The sequence below is a fragment of the Mytilus trossulus genome, chromosome 13, assembly GCF_036588685.1.
Source record: "Mytilus trossulus isolate FHL-02 chromosome 13, PNRI_Mtr1.1.1.hap1, whole genome shotgun sequence".
In the NCBI taxonomy this organism is placed as follows: domain Eukaryota; kingdom Metazoa; phylum Mollusca; class Bivalvia; order Mytilida; family Mytilidae; genus Mytilus; species Mytilus trossulus.
The window spans coordinates 50,067,294-50,094,940 of record NC_086385.1 but is presented as its reverse complement, the minus strand read 5'-3'; the positions used below and the strand labels follow the sequence as shown (position 1 = coordinate 50,094,940).

General features: G+C 31.0%; 1 protein-coding gene across 1 annotated transcript; it reads right to left on the bottom strand.

The window, feature by feature from the left end:
* Positions 1 to 416: 416 nt before the first annotated feature.
* Positions 417 to 27,597, bottom strand: LOC134693987 (transcription initiation factor TFIID subunit 5-like). Its single transcript, XM_063554969.1, has 18 exons — positions 27,440 to 27,597; positions 25,522 to 25,634; positions 23,327 to 23,405; positions 21,851 to 21,929; positions 21,180 to 21,303; positions 19,543 to 19,661; positions 16,282 to 16,359; positions 15,360 to 15,460; positions 14,279 to 14,370; positions 13,642 to 13,761; positions 12,662 to 12,807; positions 11,793 to 11,930; positions 11,023 to 11,104; positions 7,786 to 7,897; positions 7,061 to 7,174; positions 6,079 to 6,133; positions 5,269 to 5,488; positions 417 to 1,453 (listed from the first exon to the last, which is right to left on the bottom strand). Exons 1-18 carry the CDS (start codon positions 27,536 to 27,538, stop codon positions 1,339 to 1,341), a joined length of 1,986 nt encoding a protein of 661 aa, XP_063411039.1. The 5' UTR covers positions 27,539 to 27,597; the 3' UTR covers positions 417 to 1,338.
* Positions 27,598 to 27,647: the final 50 nt, after the last annotated feature.

Here is a 27,647-nt window from a genome sequence, read left to right as displayed (position 1 = left end):
AAATGAGGTTGAGTTCAGGTGAACACTACCTGACATACATGTGAACCGTGCAAGAAACCTATATACCAAATATATATTCCTATTACTCAATTTGAGTTATAGGAATATATATTTGGTATATAGGTTTCTTGCACGGTTCACATGTATGTCAGGTAGCGGAGTCAATGTGAGTGAAACCTCATATTTTAACAAGATGTAACTGAACCATGAGAATAAGATCAAGGACAATGGACATATGAAAGACTGAAAATCCTTGCATAATGTATTTGCATACGAGGAAGCATCTAAGTCTTCTACCTTCTGAAATCTTTAACTTTAAACAAAAAATTTATGCCGCCATCACAAGACTAGTATCTCTTTGTCTCAGGAGAGAATATATTGTGACTTTTGACACAGACAAGATAAAAGGAATAAGCTCACAAGTCTTCATCTATTTCATAACAAAGAGCAACACAGATTGTTGTATGAGCTCTCTTTGTCATCTTTGGTTTTACGCCTGTAAATATTTTTTTCACTATCTAAAAATAAATAAAAATAACAATTTCTAAGTTTTGTTTTTAGTTTTGTATTTGAGATCATGATAATGATGATGATAAGCTTAATGAAATTCCAGTACAAAATATTACATGCATATATCAAAAGAAACATATAACATGTATACGTAATAGGTAATACTCATTATCTCTAATATGAAACCTGCTTTAGCAATACCGACCTTTTTAGCTCGACTTTTAAATGTTCTAGTTCACATAATAGTGGTCCCCACTACAAGCAGCAATTGGCAGCAATTGGACATATTCAATGATATCCAACAATTATACTATTCTGACTTCGAGCTGACCAGTCTATGCTCTTACTTCTACATGCTATAGCCTTAACAGGGAAGCAGCAACATTTCAGACCTTTCAATTTATATGACCAAGGATTGGATCCAGCCCTAAAGGTGGCAAATTACCACAACATCAGAGTTTTGATTTTTTACATGACTTTTGCTTGCCCAAAATAAGAATATATAGTGAACATTATTTTGTAATCATGTAGTTACATGGTCTGTGTAGTAGTAATATAGGCATGAATTTCTTCTTCGACTTAGTGATCAACATTCAATAAATATCAGTATATTTTCAACACTCTCATTCACATTTCTCTTTCTTTAAATAAAGGTTCTTATACTTTGAACAATGTTTCTCACTTGAAAAAGTGTATACCATCTCTTTTCACCACAATTTTTAACAATTCATCAACTCCAAATCACAGTTCAACAATCTTTGCAACATCACCCTCAGACAAAAATGTATTTGTCCTCAATTTTACAGTCAACAAGATGGTAGTTCAATATCATATGGCGACAGGTCCACTTGCTAATAAAAGGTTCTTCCTTGTAAAGTGAACACATAAAACTGATGTCTGTTTTGTTGGGAAGGATCCTAGTAACAAATTAGCATTATCATTCCTGCAAATATATAAGGTAAAAGTTGTAATTATGTACCAACTGGTTACATTTTATCAATAAATACAATATAAAATGATATGAAGGCAATTGGTTTGATTCAGATTATTCAAATTAAAAAGAAACTTGACACAGTATAATTCTGAATAATTTAATTTTGGATGTAACATGTCTTCTGATTGGCTGACTTTATTTAGTTATGAGCCCATAGACATAATTTTGTCATGTGACAGTGACATCATCAACTTTTTTCATGGTTTTCTACGGTTTAAAATGGAATTTAGAATTAAATTATAGAAAACAACTGTAATATTTTTTCTGTCTATTCGAAATAACATAAAAAATGTGGTGCACACTGTTAAATAACCTGCTACACGCATTATTCAGAGTGCACAAATTTTGTTTATGTTATTTCTTCATCGACAGAAAAAATATTACAGTCATTCCTTAAATGGATTAATTCAGATACACAAACTAAGTTGAAACTTCAAACAATATATTTCCTTCATTTATCCTGATTCCCAAATAATTAATTTTTGATAAGCTAACTAGATAATATGATGCATACAGAAATACATTTGACATTCAATTCATTTTTTAATTCAAATTTCTTATATGCAATCATACCACATCATATTTTTATATATAAAAATAAATCCATTTTTAAAAATTCATTATATACATTAACCCATATCATTCTAACAACATAATTAAATAGTGGTTTGTGATAGTTCTAATAATAAAAGAGAAGTAAAAGATACCAGAGTGACACAAGATGGTGTATAATTATCAATAAAAGAACTATCAGCCAGAAATCTAAATACAGGAATATAAACAGCAATAGGCTAAATAGGGGGCACTGTATACCAATACCATATGTATACCCAATGAGCAAAGCTCAACTGGATACTGGAGATTATTTATTTCTCAAAGCATTCTATTGTTTCGTACAGCCTGACTTTAATACTAGTTTTTTGTTTTTTTTTAGACGCATGGGACATGAAAGGCATTTCGTGTAAAAACTTATGATATCAACAGATTGTAAAAACGCCTCACAACAGAATTATAAATAAATAAACATGTGACGATTCTACTTCTATTGATATCAAATTAATTAAAATTAAACCTGAATTGACAATATCGTTTTAAAAGCCGTAGTTATGAACAAAAACACACAGTACTCAACATAAAGTTTTAGGTTACCGAACAATTAATGAATGACATGTGAAATTAATTATTAGATTAAAAAAACGTTGACATGTTCGTATTTTGTGCAAATGAAAATTTTAGGACATGTTTTACATCAATTTAGAAAATAAGACGATTCCAAGAGAATATAATTTGATCACTAGTCTAGGGCAACACTTTCGTCAAGTCGGAAGAACAAAGACGAAAGTTAACAAATTAGGCCCCAAAAATATACTTTATATAGTAAACTAAAAAAGTGATCATTCTAAACATTTATCTTAGAATAAGTAAAAACTATGTCATTCAACTTCCAGTTTTCAACTTTTTATTCATGTGCAGGTGTCTTCTATTCTGTCCGAAATTTTTTGGAAAACTGAATCTAAATTTAGAACCAAATTGCACTGACTAGGTACGTCGATCTCAAAAGGATCATATAAGGTGTAAGGTTTTCATTTTGAATATACATTTATGAAATATCTGCGACTGCTAGTCATACCAAATACTCCAATCTTTTCTATTTTTTTTAAAATGTATATATAAGCGAGTCCTTCTTTTTAACTTCATTGTGGTCAAAAAAATTCTGAAGATAAAATGGAAAGAAGCGCTTTTCTGGATTAACCTAGATAAGGGACATTAAAAGCAGAACATTTTAAAGCCACAGATGTATAAGAACTAAAATAGTTAAAGAACCATAGTATGCATTCTATGCTTATTGTTTAAATCTGTGTTACTCCAAGGGTGACTGGGGAAACGAAATATGGTCGCTTGGTCTTCTCCTGAAGAGGAGCGTCCGTTTGGCTGTGCAGGATTTATTAAGCTCGCAGTCACGTCTGGGCAGAATGGGAACGCTAAATCTGATGCCTCGTGTAAAGAGAGTGCCACACTCTATGCCCGTTAAAAACTATTGCAACAACTATAATTTAAGGGTTGAATATGTGGACTGTTGCACGTGGCAAAATTTCTGTTCCTATCCAATATACCCTCATTTTCAAGTGGCACTCCAAATTTCCCATCATTGCGGATGGCCTCTGTTATGAACAAAACTTCCTATTGTATTTATTATTAACTTGTTCTCGTCCTGAACATGCATGACATATTTGCCACTGGATGTTAAGCAACCAACAATCAATCAATCAATCAATTTAAATCCTTAACTGTGGATTTTTAACAAATAATGCATGGAACAAACAAATATTTTTTTATGTTACTGAAACTTCATTCAGCAAACATTACATCATTCTTTGTCATTTAGTTAAAGAAAAGGGAAAGTGATCGAGACTGGAAATTTTGTAAAATAAAATATGTTTTGGCAGAGATGCGTCTTGCATGTGTGTAAACATGACTAATGAAATAGGTTTATGGTGTAGACTATATTGTGTGCAAATCCTCAGATAAACAACATGCAGAAATGACGAACATGAAAATATGCAGAAAATATGTCTACTTTTTGAAATACAAACATGCAGAAGTAAGATTGAAAACAAGGTGTATACCCGATCTTAGTATTAAAGCCGATCAATTCATTCTGACAACACTGTGTTAACCGGGACAAATTCAAACTCGATATTTGATTCATAAAAGAATTAAACAATCCATGCCGTCATTGAAAAAGGTTCGGAAATCATTCTAATATAGAAAAGATGAAATTAGAGTCTACGGTAAATTTCTTTCATTTGCGGTAAATTAATTTACAAACTTGCATTTTCTTTTGCGACAGAAATAGTCTTTAAAATTAGTAAGTTTATTTCCTTATCAAATTATAGCGTTAGATCATTTGTAATACATAGGAAGATGGGTAATACACACGCACGCCATTGCTACGACATTGTACGGTATAATAGAGTTTCGACGTAGAAGTTGTGGCGACGTTACTGCAGACAATGACGTCGCCAGATAGTTTCAATGTTCCGGCCAAAAAACTAAACTTCAACAAAGAGTAGAGTAAAAACTAATACGGTTGCTAAGGAATTTCTTTGCACCGATGGATTCGTCTTTCATTTTTAAATCGTATATCAATTTTAGAAAAAAATCCATTGTCCAACAAAATAGAAAATCTCGATAATGTAAAAATATCTGCTAATTTTGATGATTTTCCCTATATATCCTTTGTAATTTTGGTGTATCGTGTAGTTAATTTCAACAGCTCGTATCTCAAAAACGATAACGGTTACCCCCTGTTTTTATTTAATTTTCTGGTGTAATTTTACAAGCAGAATTCGTATGTGAAATTAAAAAAAAATCCATTGTGAAGTTTAATTACGTACACTTCGCCTTAAGGTGGTACCTTACACTACAGGGAGAGAACTCTGTAAAGTCAGCTAAATGTTTTAATTACGTTGTGTTGAAAAGGGATATTTAGCTCCTAAATGATCAAAATTGGTGTTTGTCTAACTGCTTTATAACCAGTGTAATTTTTCTAACAAAACAGTTGTTTTAAATTTTTTTAAATTTTTGTATTTTTGTTAAAATTTTATGAAAATTTAACGAGAAAAATTAATTTTAGTGAAAGTGTTGGGTACCACCTTAACGTAAGGAAACTGGTACAAAAAAAATAAATCTAAGCCACAGTATTAGCAATAAAATGTCTCTACCAGCCAAATTGTAAAACAATTCAAAAGAGAACTACTTACACTTGTAATGAGCTTGGTATGGTAGCATCAGAATCTGTATCATATTCCTGTAACACTCTATTGACATCCCAGATCTTTACACAACTGTCCAAACCTCCTGAAGATAAAACACTACCTTCTCGACTAAACATCAGAGAATATACAGCCTGAGTATGGCCTTTTAACTGTGCTAACATGTTACCACTTGCAATATCCCACAATAAAATTGTCTTGTCTACACCTAAAATTATAACAAATATAATAAAATAATTTTGTCTTTTTACCCCTGTACATTTGTAGTATGTTTCTTTCTTGTTCATGTTGTTTTCAATGAAGTTGATGCTTTTCAAAACTTTTAATTCAGAAATTAACGTATGTATTCATTTTTGAAAATCCTTGACTAATAACTAAAGACAAAATATATAAGTTAATGCTTTTGCAAATAAATAGATGAAAGAAAATCACTGCTGATATTATAAAATGTTTATTTTATTATACCCAAACAGACACTACTAAATAATCGACAATTAGAAAAAAACATTGCATTACATTAAAAATTTACAGTATCTATATTGGTAAGGAAGTTGCTCATTACTAATTGAACTAGAATGTAAGAATTGTCATGTTTATATATACCTTATTTGAAATTATAAGTATTTCTGACAAATCAAAAAGTGGATACACATTACAACTCATCTCTATCAAGCTTCTTCTTAATTATGAACCTATATGTTGAAACTACCATGACAGAATCTAGAATCTATATGTCACTCAAAACACAATTGTTGCAGACATGGCAAAAAGTAATAACTGTTAAAATCTATAACTTACCACCCGTTGCTATAAATCTACCATCAGGAGAAAAACACATCTTGTGTATTGGTCCCTACAATAAACAAGTAAATAAACATCAGTAATTAATTTGGAACACATCATATCATCTATTATATATTGCTCAGAAACACAATCTTCATTTTATCAACAAGAGAATTTATCAACAGTTTTTGCTGTCTCTTCACATTTTTTCATACATTGTTATCAATAATGAAATTTTATGTATCTGTCATACAAGTGAGAGATTTAGCTAGCTATAAAACCAGGTTTAATCTGCCATTTTCTACATAAGGAAATGTCTGTACCATGTTACTAATATACGACAGTTGTTCTCTATACATTTGATTAAAGACTTTCCCTTTCAAATATTTCTCAGAGTTCAGTATTTTTGTTAGTTTATTTTTTTCTTTGTTTTTTCATTTTAAACATATTTGACTCGAGAGCATCACTGGTGAGTCTTTTGTAGACCAAACATGCATCTAGTGGACACAATTTTGAGACTGGAATCTAGATAGGTTTATATATAGATTCTACCACTGCATAGAGTGTAATACGATATTAATCCGCTCGAGACAGTTAAATTTTCAAATTTAAAACGTGAGGCTTGCCCGAGCATTTTAAATATTTAAAAGTTTAACTGTCGAGAGTGGATAAGTATCGTATTACCATGATAACACGAGATTTGGAATCTGTTTCTCTAATGATTTTCTAACATTATGCAGGCAAACTTATTCCTCCTTTTCAAATGATCTGCAAAAAGATGTGTTCTTTCTATGTGACGTCATCAGACATGGTCGCCTTTTTTCATGCCGTCTCAATAGGAATTTCAAAGGAGAGCAAGAAAATTCGACGTCATAATTAGATTTTAACCACTGAAGTACTGACATCATACAAACCACATGTTGATTAATTTTTGTTTACACAATGGGTGCAGAAAGGGATAAAATGATGAAGAATTAGAGAAATAGTGTTATCATACCTTGTGTCCTGTGAAAGTTCTGACACAGTTACCAGATTGATTGTCCCACATTCTGACCACTCGATCACTGGAACCTGTTACAATGTAGTTACTGTTGGGGTGAAACTCGACACACTGCAAGAAGAAAAGTCAAATAAAAATCAAAAGGTTAAAAGTTAAATCTTATCAAGAAATCAATTAAAGTTTTTTTTCAATTTTTTTGTTTTAAAGAATACATCGTAACATCTTTGAACTTAATTTTAAAACCAAAAATTTACCAAAACAATTTTTTGTAGCACATGTACCATAAATTGTAATCTTAAAACTTTTTTTGTATTATGCATTAAGAGTACCATTTAACTAGTCTCTTGAGGCTATTACATAAATTAATGTTAAGCGGGGGATTCAGAAAACATCTTTTTTTATTTTACCATGTCCTAGATATTTTGTAGTTTATTTTTTCTTATAATAATAATTCTAACAACTGTTCAAGGCTGTCTTCCTAATACCTCCTACAAAAAGTTTTGCAGAAACCCAACCAATGCTTCATCTAACTAGAGTGTGTCTATAGTACAGGGATCCCCATTCGCACTATGATTTTCTAATGTTCAGTGGACGGTGAAATTGAGGTCAAAATCCAAAATAGGCCTCTAATTGCATAACAAATTCATCTAACTTTTAACTTTAAAGAATGAAATCAAATAAAACAACATGAACCTCAACCTTTGCTCTCATGTTATACTCACGTCAACATCTGATAGATGACCAGCATATATCCTGAGTGGCTGGTAATGATCTGTTGACCACAATCTGGCTGTTCTATCATGTCCACAGGACACAAAATAATGACCATGAGGGCTGAAAATATAAAGAATACAAAATTCCTATAAACTGTTAACACAGAGATATGTCTGGCCTTTTTGTTATTTGATAATGCAAATGATGTAATTAAAAAATTTGTAAGGGTTCCGCGAATCCCAGTGTTTCGCCTACTTTTGCTGAAAAATCACAGGCTCAACAAAATGAGGAAAAAAAATTATACAATACATTCCTCTTGATACTATCTTTTGATTGTAAGAAGCTTCCGTCCAAGTTAAGTAAAAATCCAGGATAGCTTATTAATTTAATAAATGCTTAAAAACTTTAACTGCAGACTGTATGTAATGATAACTGGAAGAAACAACTAAGTCCATTTATAAGTAAAATACAGACATGACAGATTCACAGGTACAAAATATTAACAAAATTTCTTTCTAAATTCTAGCTTATGATCATAAACAAGCCTCTGTCTAAGTTTGGTACAAATTAAAAGAAGCATTTATAAGGAAGTTGTTAATTTTTTTTAAAAATTTAATCACAGAGTGAATGTGTTGTTTCCTGGCAGAAAATCTAAGTCCATTTAGAAGTAAAATACGGAGAAAATGGTTTTATTTTTTTACAAAATTTATTTCTGTATATTATCTTATGATCATAAACAAGCTTCTGGTACAAACCCAGGAAAGTTTAAGAAAGTTATTGAAATTTTAAAAACTTGAACCACAGAGTGAATGTAATGTTTCCACGCAGAAAAACTAAGTCCATTAATAGTAAAATACGGAAAAAATGGAATTTTATTTTTACAAAATTTACTTCTGGATACAATCTTATGATCATAAACAAGCTTCTGTCCATGTTTGATTGTAATCCAGTATAGTTTAAAAAAGTTATTAAAATTTCAAAAACTTTAACCACAGAGTGAATCTTTGTGGACGCCGCCGACTAAACCGAGGACGACAACGGAATGTAGGATCGCTTAGCCTCGCCTTTTCGACTAAAGTCGAAGGCTCGACAAACTAGAGGCTCTAAAGAGCCTGTGTCGCTCACCTTGGTATATGTGAATATTCAACAAAGGACACAGATGGATTCCTGTCAAAATTGTGTTTTGGTGATGGTGATGTGCTTGTAGATCTAACTTTACTGAACATTCTTGCTGCGTACATATATCACCATCTATAATGATTGGCCCAGTAGTTTCAGTTGAAAGTGTTAGTAAAAATTTACAAATTTTATGAAAATTGTGAAAAATTAACTATCGATTTGTCTGAAATTTTCAGGGCAGATAGATCTTGACATGATAAACAATTTAACCCCATGCCAGTTTTGCTCTTAATGCTTTTGTTTTTGAGTTATAAGCCAAAAACTGCATTTTACTCCATGTTCTATTTTTAGCCATGGTCGCCATCTTGGTTGGTTTGACGGGTCAACAGACACAATTTTTAAACTAGATACCCCAATGATGATTGTGGCCAAGTTTGGTTAAATTTGGCCCAGTAGTTTCAGAGGAGAAGATTTTTGTAAAAGATTAATAAGATTTACGAAAAATGGTTAAAAATTGACTATAAAGGGCAATAACTCCTAAAGGGGTCATTTGACCATTTCGGTCATGTTGACTTATTTGTAAATCTTATTTTGCTGAACATTATTGCTGTTTACAGTTTATCTCTATCTATAATATTATTCAAGATAATAACCAAAAACAGCAAAATTTCCTTACCATTACCAATTTAGGGGTAGCAACCCAACAACAGGTTGTTCGATTCATCTAAAATTTTCAGAGCAGATAGATCTTGACCTTATAAACAATTTTACCCCATGTCAGAATTGCTCTAAATGCTTTGGTTTTTTGAGTTATAAGCCAAAAACTGCATTTTACCCCTATGTTCTATTTTTAGCCATGGCGGCCATCTTGGTTGGTTGACCGGGTCACCGGACACAATTTTTAAACTAGATACCCCAATGATGATTGTGGCCAAGTTTGGTTTAATTTGGCCCAGTAGTTTCAGAGGAGAAGATTTTTGTAAAAGTTAACGCAGGACGACGACGGACGCAAAGTGATGAGAAAAGCTCACTTGGCCCTTCGGGCCAGGTGAGCTAAAAAGGAATACTTTAACATGTTATGCAAATATTCAAAAGTCAATGAACCACGACTCAAAGTACATGACTCAACAATTTCCAAGGAAATAAGATGTGCATATGCTAATACAACTGCATAGCAAATACCATTGACTTATCAGAAGTTTTTCCCTTTAAACAAATTTTTCTTGGACTTCAAACAGTTCAGTAACTAACGAAAAGTGTTTTATTTTCCATGCGTTAAAATTGGACATTTCAAGTGCATATAGTGCTTAACCTGACCGTAAGTATTTACTTTCAGATTTTTTTTTGCCATTGTTTTTTGTCGAGCCTTCGACCTTTGTCGAAAAAGCGAGACTAAGCAATCCTACATTCCGTCGGCGGCGGTGGCGTCCACAAATATTCACTCTGTGGTTAAAGTTTTTGAAATTTTAATAACTTTCTTAAACTGTACTGGATTACTACCAAACATGGACAGAAGCTTATTTATGATTATAAGATAGTATGCAGAAGTAATTTTTGTTAAAATAAAATTCCATTTTTCCGTATTTTACTTTTAAATGGACTTAGATTAATTTTCTGCCAGGAAACAACACATTCACTCTGTGGTTAAATTTTCAAAAAATTAATAACTTTCTGACACTATTTTTAATTTGTACCAAACTTAGACAGAAGCTTGTTTATGACCAAAAGCTAGTATCTAGAAGGAAATTTTGTTTATATTTTATACCTGTGTATCTGTATTTTACTTATAAATGGACTTAGTTTTTCTTTCAGTTAACATTACATACCCTTTGCAGGTAAAATTTTTAAAACATTTATTAGATTCATAAACAATCCTGGATTTTTACAAAACTTGGACATAAGCTCCTTACAATCAAAAGATAGTATCAAGAGGAATATTTTTATTGATTTTTTTCCTCATTTCTGTTGAGCCTGCAATTTTCAGCAAAAGTAGGCGAGACACTGGGTTCCACGGAACCCTTACAAATTTTTTTCTTCATTAACTAAAAATTGTTTCATGAGTTATTCTAATTATGAAATAAGCAGATGAAAATCTCACAAGAATTTTCCACTTTTGAGTATCTTACCTGAACTTAGCATCCCACACTGGGTACTGGTGACCTTTGTAACATACTAAGTTACTCCATGTCTGTAAACTCCATAATCGTACTGAAAAATATAGTGTTTTTTGTTGACTATTTATTATTTGTGGGGAACTCATCTATGTGGATTTTTTCTGTTAGGTAAACCACTAATTTCAGTGTTAAATAAGGAATAAACAATAAAGGGTCTTCCAGGAACAAATTTAAAAACACTGATATTCTGAGTTCTAATCCTGCACTTGTCAGGTAAGCTTAATCTTCAATTTTAATTGACTAGCTAGGATAATAAGTTATAAGATTATCAGTTTTCCTTCCAAAGGTCGATGGTTGTATCCTGGCACTTCAGCTTCATCTAACTTTAAAAACTGACCTCTATGAAATGGCACAATAAAAGTGTCAGTTAAAACCAAACAATCAATCAATCAATTAAAATAAATGAAGAATGTGTCCATAGGACAATGATGATGCTCCTGTTTGCAAACAAAGTTATAAAGGGGCATTACTCCTGAACGAAAAAAGTGACATCACCCAAATTTCTACTTCATCTGAGTTTTGTGTTAATAAGCAATGTGTATAACATCTATAAGTTTAATAACTTTTGGTTGAGGCAAACGTTTACAAAATTTGAAGAGCGTTGCCAAATTAGGATGAGAAGTATGGACAAGGATAAAACATGATGCCCTTTTACTTAGGGGAGAGGGGAAGGGGGGGGGGGGCATTAAAAATAATTTTACCAAATTCTGTCTAAAACTCACCACTGCCATCCTCTGAAGATGAAATAAGAAATTTTTTGTCATGACTAATATCTGTAGCATAAACTGGGCCACTGTGACCTACTAATGACTTCACCTCTGAACTTGATCTATCATCCATCATCCTTTCTAACACATCATCTAAAAATAGAAGATAAAATGATACACTTTTCATTTTTAATCAATTGTGTAAACCATTTACACCTTAATTATACATAAAGAGTCAACACACAAATTGTTTCATTTTCAAATCCTGTTATTGTTGAGTTGTGATATTTCTCAACTGACAATATTTTTCCATGTGCCAGTTAAGTTATATAAATGTTGCTGTGCGTTCCTTTATTGACGTATTGTAAATAACTCAACCAAGATATTTTGACTTCTTTCAATATAAAATACTTCAGACTTGGAAAAGGGATTTTTTTTAAGAACAGGTGAAATTTAAATTGCCTGCGCTAGATGGTTGATGGCCTCACCAGGGATCAATGTAATGTGTTAATAAAACAGTCCTAATAGACCATTTTCGTATAACCAACTTTTGACTCCAGAATTGACTAGTTTTTCCACAGGTTACCTTCTCTGTGGTAGGACATCCTGATACTTAGTCAAGCAAGAGCAAAGTAAATAAGTAAATTCATGACTTCAATTTTGAGAGAAAGTTTACTGTTAAATGCTTTCTTTTTACAACTGAATCCTTGGAAAACAATAAACCTTCCCCACAAATTGCACTGATGATATATTTGATTTTACTTCTTATGGTGGCTCGTAATTGACAGAGTGCCAGGATGTACTAACACAAAGTAGGTAACATGTCAAAATATCATAGAACTGGGAGACAAAAGTCTGTATTATGAAAATTGTCTATGGAATACCTGAATCTTTGTCAATAATTTCCAAGTCGTCACCAGATTTCATTCCTCTTAGTTTACTAGGTGTCAGTGTAAACACACGAATGGTAGAATCAGCAAATCCAGCAGACATCAGACTGGAATCTTCACAGACATTCACGGTTGTTACTCTAAAAAATATGTACATTGTAATTGGAATCATAACGATAAAACTTTTAAGTGGCTTATATATGCACAGACTAAATATTCACTTTAAAATGCCCCATTTATTTGATAAGTTTTCTATTTGTGCTAATCTATTTTTTTGTTTATGTTCCTGTAAAATCAAATTTAAATACACTAGAAATTGTTTGTTGCTTAATTTATCTTTTTTACAATTTTATAAAACATTTGGATCTTTGAAGCATTTAATTAATGCAATTAAAACTAGATGTGTCAAAGCGACACTAATGGCCCCGACTCAAAAAGTTGAAAAATCTCAATTTCAATAACACATGTGGACACAAACATAATGGTAGTTTCACATATAAAAAATCAGCTCAAAATCTTGAGGCGTATAGAAAAAAGGTCTGTATAATTGTGATTTTCAACAATTTTCAAAGTTGTAAAGCCTTAATTTTGGCAAAAATTAGCGGAGCGAAATGAAACTTAAACTTGATCTGTAACTCATCATGGTTAACTCACATACCTAAAATCAGCCCAATATCTGAAGGCGTTTAGAAAAAAACTCTGTATAATGGTTAGTTGCAGAATGACGGAATTTCGGAATTTTGGCATTACAGAATTTCGGACAAGGGTAAAATTATATGGCACCGACAACGTTGTTGTGGGGCCATAATGAAAAAAAGGAAGAAGAGAGTAAAAACAAAATTTCATTTGGTACATATATGGGTATTCTCCATAAAGAACATAATTTGCCCTGCAGATAACTTTATCCATAGGTTTAATTGGACTAATCCTTCAGTATTTATAGGGGAGATATCTTACAGTTAGCAATAACTTACCCTTGGTGAGCATTTGTAATGGAATAAAAACAAACTGTAGGCATCTGATCTGAACCTATTCTCACTCGTTTAATTGCTTCTCGAAAAGAATTAATTTTCTCCAACTTATCTTGGTCTTTCCTGCAAACAAAGAAAGATAACTCTAGCATTTTTTTTACAACATTTTTAAATATTGAAAGATCTGAAAGAATTTGTGATGATTTGATAAGCATCAACTAGGTAATGAGTTTCGTTACATAGTTTATTGTAACTTTTTTAGAGCTGATAGACATATTTTTTTTAGTGCTGATAGACATAGATAAAAACATAAATATCTATTTACATCTATAACAACACTTATTTCTGACTTGATTAATTAGCTGTTTTCTAATTTATTATATAAACAATGGACATGACTGAAATAGCTTTCAGCAACTGTCTAAATATGGTAAACAGAAAGTTGGTGACTGTCAAATGTGAAAAAAAAAAACATCTAGTAACAGTAAAGTATGATAACATGAAGTTGGAAAGAAAATTGACGGATTTGCCATTTCTTTAAAAAAAAATACAAAAAGTAATTACACTCTTATTAACCTTTTTCAAATTCATTCTAGGAAAGGAATTTTTATCATTTATAATTTAATTGAAATTAACTTACAGCTCTGGTAATGGTATCCTATTACTTTGTGGTGCATGTGGATCATTTTTGGATTTCCTCATTAAAAGTGGATCTTTCTTTGCTTTCTTTTTCTGAAAAAAAACCCAAATGAATTATTTAGGTTTAATGTCAATATTTTTAGATTTTATTTTAACTTGGCATGTTAAAAAGGAACATTCAAACAGAGAGTTTCTTTTCAATTGTAATTCAGTCTGTGCCACTTTTGACAAACATATATATACAAACAGACTTGCACTTTCTTAATCAACCTTTCATAATATTATCTATCAATAACAGTAATTCTATTTTAAAACTCTAGTTAATTTCTTATGTGTATTAATTTTGTAAACACTGAATTCTTTTTTGTAAAGAATGACTTTTAGTCAAGATACAAGGAAATAATCTAAATATAGATTGCCTATGAAAAAACATTACACTTAAACAAACTTAACTTATCAATTGTAGAAAAAAACATAATTTCAAAAGGCTTTCTTGAAATTCTCTTAAAAGTGTAAACATTTAAAAATTCCATGTTTTAAAATATTTATTGTATGGTCATCTGCTGTTCAAATAAAAAAAAAAAAAACATGTCCAATTTCACTGCATAGAGATTGTTTTATCATTAAAATTGAGTTGCTCTAATTTTTGTGCTATTTTCAATATTTTTCTCACAAGTGAAAAATCTGTTCTCTGCAAATGATTAGACGGAATTTGAGTTTGACGTCTAAATGTTTTGTTTTCTTCTGAATTTTTCCTATTGTGACGCCATGAAAAAAGGCTGCAATGCCTGATGACTTCGCATATAAAGAACACAAGTTTCTGAAAATCTTTGAAAAAGAAGGATAAAAATCATTAGAGAAACAGATTCGGACACTATAATTCACGTATTATGATATTTCTTCACTTTCAACAGGTTAATTTTAGTTATTTAAAGAGCTCGGCAAGCCTTGCGCTTTAAATTATAAAATTTAACTGTCTCGAGTGGAGAAATCTCCTAATACACTTGTTGCAGTGTAGGAATCTATATCTCTCTTTGAGGCTCATTAGGGAAATTGATCCATATATTTGCACTAATTCTTACCTTAGGTTTGTCCTCCCCTTCTGGAGCCTCATCATCATCATCCACAGGTATATTGATATCAGGCTCCTTTAGTAAACCATAAAATACTTTGGCTTTATTTGCTGAAATTAAAGTATTCTTTTAATTAAAATTAAGCATTGTAAATAATATATGTAAATTAACCATTGTTTAATAATATATTATTCTTCTGGGATATCCCTAGCCAGAGAGTCAGAACATTTCTCTTCTCAAGATGGCTGAATCTTAGATGCTGAAGTATGATATTTAAATGTGATGATGATAACAAACTATGCAAAGAGGAGAACTATTTTAACTACTGAGATAACACATCATAAACAAAGACAATATTTTCTACAAAATATTTTTTTGGTCTTCAAGTGTTATAATCTTCTGCAATAAAAATCAAATGATATGCCTGTTCCCAGTAATTATTCCAAGCAATTGGTATTAAATGGAATTTGATGTGCTTGTCATACAAGTGAGAGATTTTGAAAGCTTTTAAACCAGATTTTATCCACAATTTTTTATAAGACTTATTTTTGTTTTGCTATTTCCCTTTTTAAACGAGTTTTGTGAACTATCTCATACCAGACAAATGCATATAAGAATGCGTAAAGACTTTAAAGAGTAGAGTCCCATAACTTTTTGAAGCAAAAAATGTAATGAAGTATAGAATTCCCAGGTCATTAAAATTCCATTAAAGAACAGTGACTCATTTAACAAAAACTAGCACAAGAAAAAGAGCCTGTTAGTCATGATTGCTTCAATATGACGTATTATCAGTCTTTTTCTAAAAATAAATTTGCAAAAAGAGCCCTTCGCATTAATTCTTTGTTAGAATTGCATAATTGGACCTAAAATCAAATTGCCTAGTGTTTAACTTAGCCTATGGTTTTTAAATGACTACATTTTGTATCCATACCATCTCTCTCTGCCTCTCCTAACAGTCCACCTCCAGTTGCTGTTATCTGTTGTTTATTTCTAGGCACTCCATCAAACACTGTAAGTAGATTATAGACATATCACATAATAGCACATATCATACACAGCCAATTTTGCATTTTACAGTACATGTACTACATACTTTTGGTTACAATGTTACATTTTCAGCATTTTGATAGTATGTCTATTTCAAATCTCTTAAAATTATGATTTCAAACATGGAATATTGTGATCGCTTTTGGCATTATTTCTGTACCAAAATTTTCAGTACAAATCAAGTACTGTAAAATACAGGTACGTAAATAGAACAATAATTTTAAAGTAATGAAATAGTACTTAATATCAAAAGTAAATTTTCAGTACTACAGATTTTAAGTACACAAATAGTACCTATGCAAAAGTAGCTGTGTAGCAAAGTACATACTTTTGCAAAACAAAATACAAAATTTTAACAAAATATATTCACATTTTACAGTTATTATTGATACAGAATGTTTGAACTGCTAAACACTCAATGGCAATTAGTAATTTATAAAAAAAAATGTATCTTAATAACTAAAATAACTTTTGTTGTTGCACTGCAGTCTCATTGGCATATACCTACATTTCCTTTAGTTCATAAATTTAAATCTTAATTGACAAAATATTTAATACTTGTACAGGGTTCACTTACAATTATATATAAAGTATAATAAACTAGAGGCTCTTAGAAGCCTGTGTCGCTCACCTTGGTCTATGTGCATATTAAATAAAGGACACAGATGGATTCATGACAAAATTGTGTTTTGGTGACGGTGATGTGTTTGTAGATCTTACCTTACAAAACATTTTTGCTACTTACAATTTTCTATATCTATAATGAACTTGCCCCTTTTGTTAAAGAGGAAAATATTTTGTAAAAATTTACAAAAAATTACCAAATTTACCATAAAGGGTAATTCTTACTTAAGGAGTCAACTGACCATACCCCTCTCTGGATTCTGAATTTTACTCCCAAACTTCCGACTTATAAGCGAGTACCTACGGTAGATCTTACTTTGCTGAACAGTATTGCTGTTTATAGTTCATCTCTATAATAATATTCAAGATAATAACCAAATTGGCAAAATGTCTTTAAAAATTACAAATTGGGGTGCAGCAACCAAACAACCAGTTGTCCAATACATCTGAAAATTTCAGAACAGATAGATATTGACTTGATAAACAATTTAGTCCCTATAAGTTTTGCTCTAAATGCTTTGGTTTCAGAGTTATAAGCCAAAATCTACATTTAACCCCTATGTTCTAATTTTAGCCATGGTGGCCATCTTGGTTGGTTGGCTGGGTCACCACACACATTTTTATAACTAGATACCCCAATGATGATTGAGGCTAAGTTTAGTCAAATTTGGCCCAGTAGTTTCAGAGAGAAGATTTTTGTAAAAGATAACAAAAATTTACGAAAAATTGTTAAATTTACTATAAAGGGCAATAACTCCTTAAGGGGCCAACTGAACATTTTGTTCATGAGACTTATTTGTAGATCTTACTTTTCTAAACATTATTGCAGTTTACAGTTTATCTCTATCTATAATAATATTCGTTAATAACCAAAATCATCAAAAGTTCCTTAAAATTACCAATTCAGGGGCAGCAACCCAACAACCGGTTGTCCAATTCATCTGAAATTCTCAAGGCAGATAGATCTTGACTTGATAAACAATTTAATCATGTCAGATTTACTCTAAATGCTTTGGTTTCCGAGTTATAAGCCAAAATCTACATTTTACCCATATGTTCTATTTTTTGCCATGGTGGCCATCTTGGTTGTTGGCCAGGTTACCGGACACATTTTTAAACTAGATACCACAATGATGATTGTGGCCAAGTTTGGTAAAATTTGGCCCAGTAGTTTCAGAGGAGAAGATTTTTGTAAAAGTTAAAGACGGACAACCACAGACGCCAAGTGATGAGAAAAGCTCATTTGGCCATTTGGTCCAGGTGAGCAAAAAATTAGTTCCTAATGAATAATGATTCGAGATTTGTTTGCTTCTTTATTAACCTCTTGCCAAAGTGTTAATGGGACACCATGCCTCACTTACTAATACTATGTTCATGTTCAGTGACTTCAAAATAAGTTTTAAGTTGATATGACAATACATTCTTTTTTACTAAAGGAGTAGGTCCGGTAAGGGCTGATTTTGGCCTCAATTTTCAAGTTCATCTGACGAAATATTTTAGACACTTTTTAAACACTTTAAGGTCTATTTCAATTGATTCAATTAATTTTAGTGAGAGATTTTAACTGATGAAGTCCGATTCTAGCTTAAATATGAAAAATCTATCAAATTTGACAAAAATCGTCACTTTTCTGATGGTTTTTGTCAAAAATGAAAGTGGCTGCATCCGTGTTCATCCTCAACCTTTATATATATTATGAATTATCATCAAATACAACTTACATTTCAATATTATGAATGAACACGAATGCGGCCACTTTCATTTTAGACAGAAACCGTCTAAAATTGTGAAGATTTCAGTAATTTAGCAGGACTTTATGATGCTAGTACCCGATATATGTGCATTATATTGTCAAAAAGAGCCCATATTTATGTTCCAGAATCGTTCTACTTTCCAATAAATAGCTTAACGATTACATTATCACAATTTTGTAAAGCTGCTATATTTTGGGGCCAAAAAGGGGACTTACTGAACCTACTCCTTTATGAGGAGGTTTGTATTGCTCAGTCTTTAGTTGTCTATTTTATTTTTGTGTACTTTTGTTTAAAACTGAGAATGGGAATAGGGAAACTGTCAAAGAGACAACCCGACCAGAGAGCAGATAACTACCAATGGCCATCAATGAGTTGTCTGTTGATGTTTTTCTTTTTTAGACATGATGTTGTCAGTTTGGGCTATTCCAGAAAAAATGTTGGGGGGGTTGGAAGGCACATTGTATTAATAATACATGGGTGATGGGTATCAGATCAACTTTTCTCCTATAATGCACTATAATTCTCAATTACAATTGTCTTGGTGGTGGGTGTTGACAAAAACTGCCTTCCAACCCCCCATACATTTTTTTCTGGAATAGCCCTTAGTTAATTTTCAACTTATGAGGTTGAATGTTCCTCTGCTATCTTTTGCCTCTTTTTTCTTAAACAAATACCTAAACCTAAAACAGATAGTAATGCCCATGCACTATTACGGAAACATAAAAACTTGTATCATCTGGTCAAGCCATGTAGATGTGTAATCTTACCATCAATAAATAAGTGTTCCTGTATTATTGTCAGTAGTGGTTTCATCTGATTCTCCTGTAAGTACCTCTTCAGATGATTGTAAGAATCACGAGACATCTTAATTATAAATCTGCTGGCCCTAAAATATTTATACAAATGGATAGGACAATTTTTTTTATGCTAATATATTAAGTCCTTAAAATATTATGTGCAAAAATAACAAATTCATTTGCATCTGGGAATGTGAAGTTATTTTCACTAAACCCCAATCACCATTGATCACTGATAAAAAAAAATCATTTCACTTACAATTCTCATTCTTACAAAATTCTAATGAAAATACAACCAAAAATAATTTGTATATGATGTCAACTGAAATATGGGAATTAACAATGCATGAAAAAGGGTAGTTGTAGATGGATAGTATTTTTTTTTTCTGAGGGATATATTGAGCAATAAATTTTGTATTTCTTTATCAAAAAACTAAATGTTACCATATATTAATGAGCATTGACTGGCTTTTGCAAACTACATCAATGCCCAAATTTAAAATATTGAAACTAACTAGAAAAGTCAAGTCAATGATAAACGAAGAAATAAGAGATGTGGAATATTGAAATAAACACACAAAGACAAAGATGAAAGGCCAAATAAAAAAGTATGTGTGGTTCCAGTTACATCTTAAAAAAATAGGGTAGGTAGGTAGGGATTTTTTTTTATTTTATGTTTTATTTTTACATTTAGTCTATAGGAGCAACATTCTGACTTTTACAGTGCTTAATAAAAAAATGGCTAATTTTTTTTTCTCAGGTAGGCTATTTTAGAGACTAAAAAGTAGGGTAGGTAGGGTAACTGGAACAACACATATATTTTTATTTGGCTTAAACAATAACAAGTCACTGTACTTTTTCAACTATGCAGAAAATCAATTTTGTATAGTAAGCTACAACAAAACACTAAGATAACAAATTTGAATTAAAGTTATATATTTATTCAACTTGGAGCTATCCCCAATATTTTAATATGGCAACTTTGGGATTTGAAATAGCAAATTTCTAAAAACAAAATACTTTATTTAAAGTCTATTAAATGTTAAAAATAAAAATCAATTCAATTATGGTTCTATAACATGTAAAAGACATTTGGTGAACATTGCTTGAAAAATAGTTTGAAGTTCAAAATTATTTTTATCCACAAGTAAATTTAATCTTTTTATTACATTACATAAACTTGTCCAAGAATTATTTCCTTTCAGAAACTATTGTCTAACAAATTTATAATTATTGTTTCTCTAATTTTTGTGCTATTTTCATATTTCCTGACCGGTGTGAGAAAAATATTTCTCCTCACTAGTGAAAATTCTGTTCTCTGCAAATGATTAGTTGAAATTTAATTATGACATCTAAATGTTATATTTTCTTCTGAATTTTCCTATTGTGACGTCATGAAAAAAAGGCAACCATGCCTGATGACATCGCATATTAAGAACGCAAGTTTCTGAAAATCTTTTAAAAGGGAGGATAGAAATCATTAGAGAAACAGATTTCTACACTATAACTCGTGTATTACAATATTTCTTCACTCTCAACAGTTAAATTTTAGTTACTTAAAGAGCTCGGCAAGCCTTGCGCTTTAAAATTTAAATAATATAACTTACTTAAAATTATCCATGAGTTGATTGCCTCTCATGTGTTCTCTTTTAGTGACGGATGATAATTGTCTTAAGTCATCTTGGTAATAATATTCTTGTTCTCCTGAAAACTTGTGGAAGAATTCCATAGCTAAAAATATAGAATACAAACATGACAAATACATAAGATAAACCATTATCTTAACTCCAATACATTTCTAGGAATGTGATTGGTTAAAGGCGCCCTCCTGGAGACAATGTATATGTCATATTAAGTAAGTAGGGAGGCAGGGCTTATCTCATATAAGATAAAACATTTTCAGACTTGAAAATAAAAAAAAAATTGTTTCCATTGATGTAGGATGCATAAAAACACATTTCTAACAATTTTACCTATTTCTCTTTTTTACATGTAGTACACTTTTTGTCTGTTTGTTGTTTTCTTTTTTAGTCATGGTGTTGTCAGTTAATTTTTCGATCTATCATGTCTTTGAGTTTGACTGTCTCTGGTATTTTTTGTCTCTCTTTGATAAAGCAAAACATCAATGCAATCAGTAACCATCAATTTTTTCAGTAGATTTTGACTTGTTTTACAATCCGGAAAATGGGATTCAGGACGATTTCAAGTTGAGGCATGAAAATCAGGATGATTCCGCCAAATCTGGATAGTTGATGTTTATTTGTTAAAGTAAACTTACCATGTCTTTCATGCTGGTTGTATACAAGTTCTAAGTACATGTGGACAAATACAGGGTACAATATCAAATACAGTTCAACCTAAAATACCAATATTTCAATGTCAGTCAATAACCTTTACAAATAAAAAATATTTCTTACCCATTTTCTAAAAATCACAAATTACCTCCCCTTTAATGTTTTTACAAATCTACTCTAAAACTTAAAGTTATATATGTTTTGTTAAACCACAAAAATTTTGATAATACAATAAATTATTATATAAGTTATTACCTCCCATTTATTTCTCTAGAAAATTTACTTAAAACTAAAGTTTTGTTTAACAAACAAAAATTTGAAAATGCAATAAATTCTTAAACAAAGTTCTTGGGTTTATTAAATTTTCATACTTTTCATCCTTTGAAATATGAAACAAGAATATGTCCCAAGTACATGGATGCCCCATCTGCACTATCATTTTCTATGTTCAGTGGACTGAAAATGGGATAAAATCTCTAATTTGGCATTAAAATTAGAAAGATCATAGCATAGGGAACATGTTTTTAAAGTTTCAAGTTGATCGGACTTCATCTTCACAAAAACTACCTCCACCAAAAAATTTAACCATAACTTTAACCTGAAACGGGACAGACGGAAAAACAGACAGATGGAACACAGACCAGAAAACATAATGCCTATAAATTGGGCATAAAAATTTAAAAAAAATTGTTTTTTATTAAAGTGTTATTGCATCAATTACATGTTAATAGTTCACAGATATAGTGAAGCTTAAAATATGATAATACATGTATATCCAACTTCAAATATGATAATATATGTATATCCCACTTCAAATATGATAATACATGTCTATCCCACTTCAAATATGATAATACATGTATATCTCCCTTCAAATATGATAATACATGTATATCTCCCTTCAAATATGATAATACATGTATATCTCACTTCAAATATGATAATACATGTATATCTCCCTTTAAATATGATAATACATGTATATCTCCCTTCAAATATGATAATACATGTATATCTCACTTCAAATATGATAATACATGTATATCTCACTTCAAATATGATAATATATGTATATCTCACTTCAAATATGATAATACATGTCTATCTCACTTCAAATATGATAATACATGTCTATCCCACTTCAAATATGATAATACATGTATATCTCCCTTCAAATATGATAATACATGTATATCTCACTTCAAATATGATAATACATGTATATCTCACTTCAAATAGTCAGTTCATTGCTTCCATAACAAAAGTATAAAGTTATCTTTTTCCATATGTTGTGACCAAAGTCATTGGACTTGATTCTCTAGTGCATATATCTTGGTTGACTTGAATATATCATTGCACAACTTTCTGTTATGCAATGATAACAGTCATATTTTCAATATTAAGCATCTTAGACTCAGTCTAACTTAGAATGAGTTTTAATTGTTTTTGTTAACATTTACCTTATGTACATCAAGACATGACTCTATAAATGTTTTCAGATCTGTATAGTAATCTGTGTACCGTGTAGGATCATCTGAACTGAAATAATCAAATAATTCATGATTTATTAACAATGATTAAGATACATTTCTTACACTCACTGAAGACCTATTGGTGGCAGCGGGATATATATTATGCTCTTTGGTCAGGTTGTTGTCTCTTTGACATATTCCCCATTCACAGTCTCAATTTAATGTACTTGATTTATCTATTTGTAAATACATTTAAGTTTTGTAAAAATGTTTGAAATCAATGTAGCTTTATAAATACTTTTCATCTAGAATACAGGATATTCATAGGCAATCTGTCATTTTTATAATTATATAAAAGAAAAAACACATTTTTTTCAGCAAAATGATGAGTGTGTGTATTCATGGAATTTGTCATCTGGTTTGTGTTTTTTTTTTATCCAATACAGAATGATATAAGATAGTATATAATAAGATAACACATAGCTGAGAGAGTGATAGAGCAGATTGGTACCCCGAGAAAACATTGTCAACTGCAGCGAAGCCAAGGTTGACAATGCTTTTTTGAGGGGTACCAATCTGCTCTATCACCTGAATCGCTCACCTTAATTTTTTTGGTTAAATCTCTCATCAATGATTATTTTGGCTTTTCAATTTATTTAAATGTTCTTTGAATCGTCCTATTGTCTTCAAAAGCAAAAAAAAAATCATTTTCTCCTATGTTCTATTTTAGCCATAGGAGCTATGGTATCTATAATAATATTCAAGATAATAACCAAAAACCGCAAAATTTCTTTAAAATCATCAATTCAGGGGCATTATACCTGAAAAACCAGTTAATACCCAAATCGGCTGAAAATTTCAGGACAGGTAGACCTCGACCTAATAAATACTTTAACTTCTGGTCTTATTTGCTCTAAATGCTGGAGGTTTTGATATATAAGCCAAAAACTGCATTTTACCCTGTGTTCTATTTTTAGCCATGACGGCCATGTTTTTTGACGAAATAGAAAATAAAACACAAACTTTATTTTATACACCCTTCTGATCATTCAGTTGAAGTTTGGTTGAATTTGGTTGAGTAATTTAAGAGGAGAAGATTTTTTAAAGTTAGCAAATTTATATGATGAACAAATTGTGAAAAATTGTCATTAAAGGACAATAACCCCTTAAGGGGTCAATTGACAATTTTGGTCATATTAAATTATTTGTAGATCTTACTTTGCTGATAATTTTTGCTGTTTACAGTTTATCTTTATCTATAATAATATGCAAGATAATGACCAAAAACTGCAAAATTTCCTTAAAATGACCAATTAAGTGGCAGCAACCCAACAATGGGTTGTTTGATTCATTTGAAAATTTCAGGTCTGATAGATCTTGACCTAATGAACATTTTTACCCCGTGTCAGATTTGCTCTAAATGCTTTCGTTTTTGAGATATAAGCCAAAAACTGCATTTTACCCCATGTTCTATTTTTAGCCATGGCGGCCATGTTTTCTTTTCTGCAGAACTTAAATATGTGATAAATAGATTATAACATATTTTCGAGTATCCAGTCCTGTCCATATTGAAAATAATAGGCAGTTATTTTAAAGGGAAAATGTTCTTATTGCCTATAAACCACTGATCCAGGTTAGCATGGTTAGACAAGTTTTAAGCATTCACAAACATTTTACACAGCAATAAATAAATTAGTGTTTCCTTCATTTATTCACCTCTTATTATATTGATTGTGTATTTAGAGAAAACTTATTCGTTCAGTGTATAGCAAGTGTTAACATGTCTTTTGATTGAGTTAAGCCATTGCAATTGATAATATTTTATAGTTTGCCTTTCTATTTTGTGATGCTACACTATTGTTTCAGATAAGGGTGAAGGTTGGTACCTATTAAAACGTTTAAACCTGCTGCATTTGTTTGCACCAGTCCTTAATATATAGATTAAACCATTGGTTTTCCTGTTTGAATGGTTTTACACTAGTTATTTTAGGTTCTGTGCTAAAGACTGTACTTCAATCTACATTTGTATAATGGTTTACTTTTATAAATTGTGACATGGATGGAGAATTGTCTCATTGGCACTCATACCACATCTTCTTATATCTATTCACTCTTATTTCCATAAGCAACTTATGTATTGGCAATATCATTTTCACTTGCAAGGTTTTGTAGTTTGCCCTTACCTCTTATAAGCAGCTAACGCATTGGCAACATCACTTTCACTTTGCCCAGCGCTTTGTGGTTTAACATCATCATCTGTGACCCCAGCCTCTTTCTTTAACAACTCTTCTGTACACTACAACAATAAAAGTGAACAACTTTGCACAACTCAGTTCAACATCTCCTTATTTTTATATAGGGTTTTTACCACTTACAACATGTACAATAGTAAGTGTTTGTAATGTTTTACTAGTCTTGGAAATTGAACTATTTGATGCTGACTGGTAGACCAGTAAAATACTGATATTGATCTTTGGACTCAAGGTTCACATCACATACAATATATGTCCTGATTAATTTTCTTTGAAATTTTCAGAAAGCTTTCTTCAAAGCAAACTTCAAACATTCAGGAGAATTAATGAACACATGCAAAAATAAGTGAATTATTAAATGCATGTCATTTTGTTTCTGTGAAATGTTTTATAATGTCAATTTTAAAAGCTTACCAAAGCTTGTGTTTATTTGTTTGCAATGTATGGACAATAAATAAAATTTTGATTTACACGGAATGTTTACACAAATGTTTTGAACCAGGAATTTTTAAATTAGTGATTTTTTACAATGTACCTGGAATGATTGCCCTAGATACTTTGAACAGGGATGTATTACACTAGTATTTTACATTCATACATTGATGAAGTGTTTTACCCGTAGTTCTAGCTTTGAACACATGAAAACACAGTATAATCCTTTTTATTATTATTTACAAATCAAATTAAAAAATAATATCCCCTTTGCAAATCCATCTAATCGTATGCATTTTAATTGTCATTAATTGTAACATTCATATATCATGTATATACTAGATCTCTGATGTTTTTCTGAGCATTTGCATTTTGGTCATGTTTGTAGACCTTGAGATAAAATCATATATATATATTCTATGTCAATTTCTAATAATCAAACTGGTTCCTTGAATATTATTCTAATTTTATTGATTATTCTAATGAAAATTTCAGGGACTGAATTTTCGGCTCTCCCTTGACACCATTTGCGAGTATGGTCTTAAAGAAATGATGAGAGTACGTCGGAAGGGGATGATAAATGGCTGACCCGTGTTAAGAGAGAGCCATATCTCTTGCATGGAAAAGACACCCTTGTAGACTTTGAAAAAGAGCAGGCTAATACTCTACAAGGCAGCAATTGCAAAGTGGAAAGGAATTAATATAAGTTATCATAACTTGTTTCCCAATCCACTATAAATAAATATGTTTAAACTTATATTATTCTAATTTTAACTTATTAATTCATGTAAACAATAAACTGATCTAATATAAACAAAACAAAGATATTAAGATCGTCATAGCGACGTCACACAATATCTTACAATTGTGTATTATTGTATGTGGACTTGACCTCCTTTTCGAGCTAAGTTTTGTTTACATTTGGAAACGTGCTATTTATGAACCCAAGAGATGATGTAGGGGTTGTTTTGGGAATAAGGAAAAGTAGGCTAAAATCGGAAAATATTATTTTTACTGTTGTAAATGTCTGAAAACTTGAAATGTTGAAATACCAACAAATAGAAAACATGTGCGATTTCACATACTACTTTTATTTTAATCACCCATATTGCTATCGAGAAATTATTACTATCACTTATTACTAATACTATCGAGAACAGTTGGCTACACAATACTTTAAGCCTATGGCTCATCTTTATTGTTGTCGGTTGTTTTTTAAGATAAAAAATTTAGTTCAGTTAGGATAAAAGGTAATGTACTGTTAGTTAAGACCTGTATTGTATTCAGGCTATTGGTTTGGGAAACAGACTGAGACTGCAGACTAAGAGGGTTTTTTTTAAGTTAACACTAACAGGGGCGACATAGCATGCATAATTATTTATATACGAAGTTGATCAAGATATATAGATTGGTCGACCTTTAAATTGTTTTTCTTTAGAAATTGTAAAACTGCCAGTAGTGTTTGTTTGTCTGAAACATCTGATTTAGGTGAAGACTGTGACTGTAAACTATTCATTTTCAACAGTGGTTTCGCTTGATCTGTTAACCGTCCGCATCTTCACACAACATAGGGAAGATAGGTATAGGATTGAAAGGTACCAGTCAATAGTCTTTAAACTTTTCTA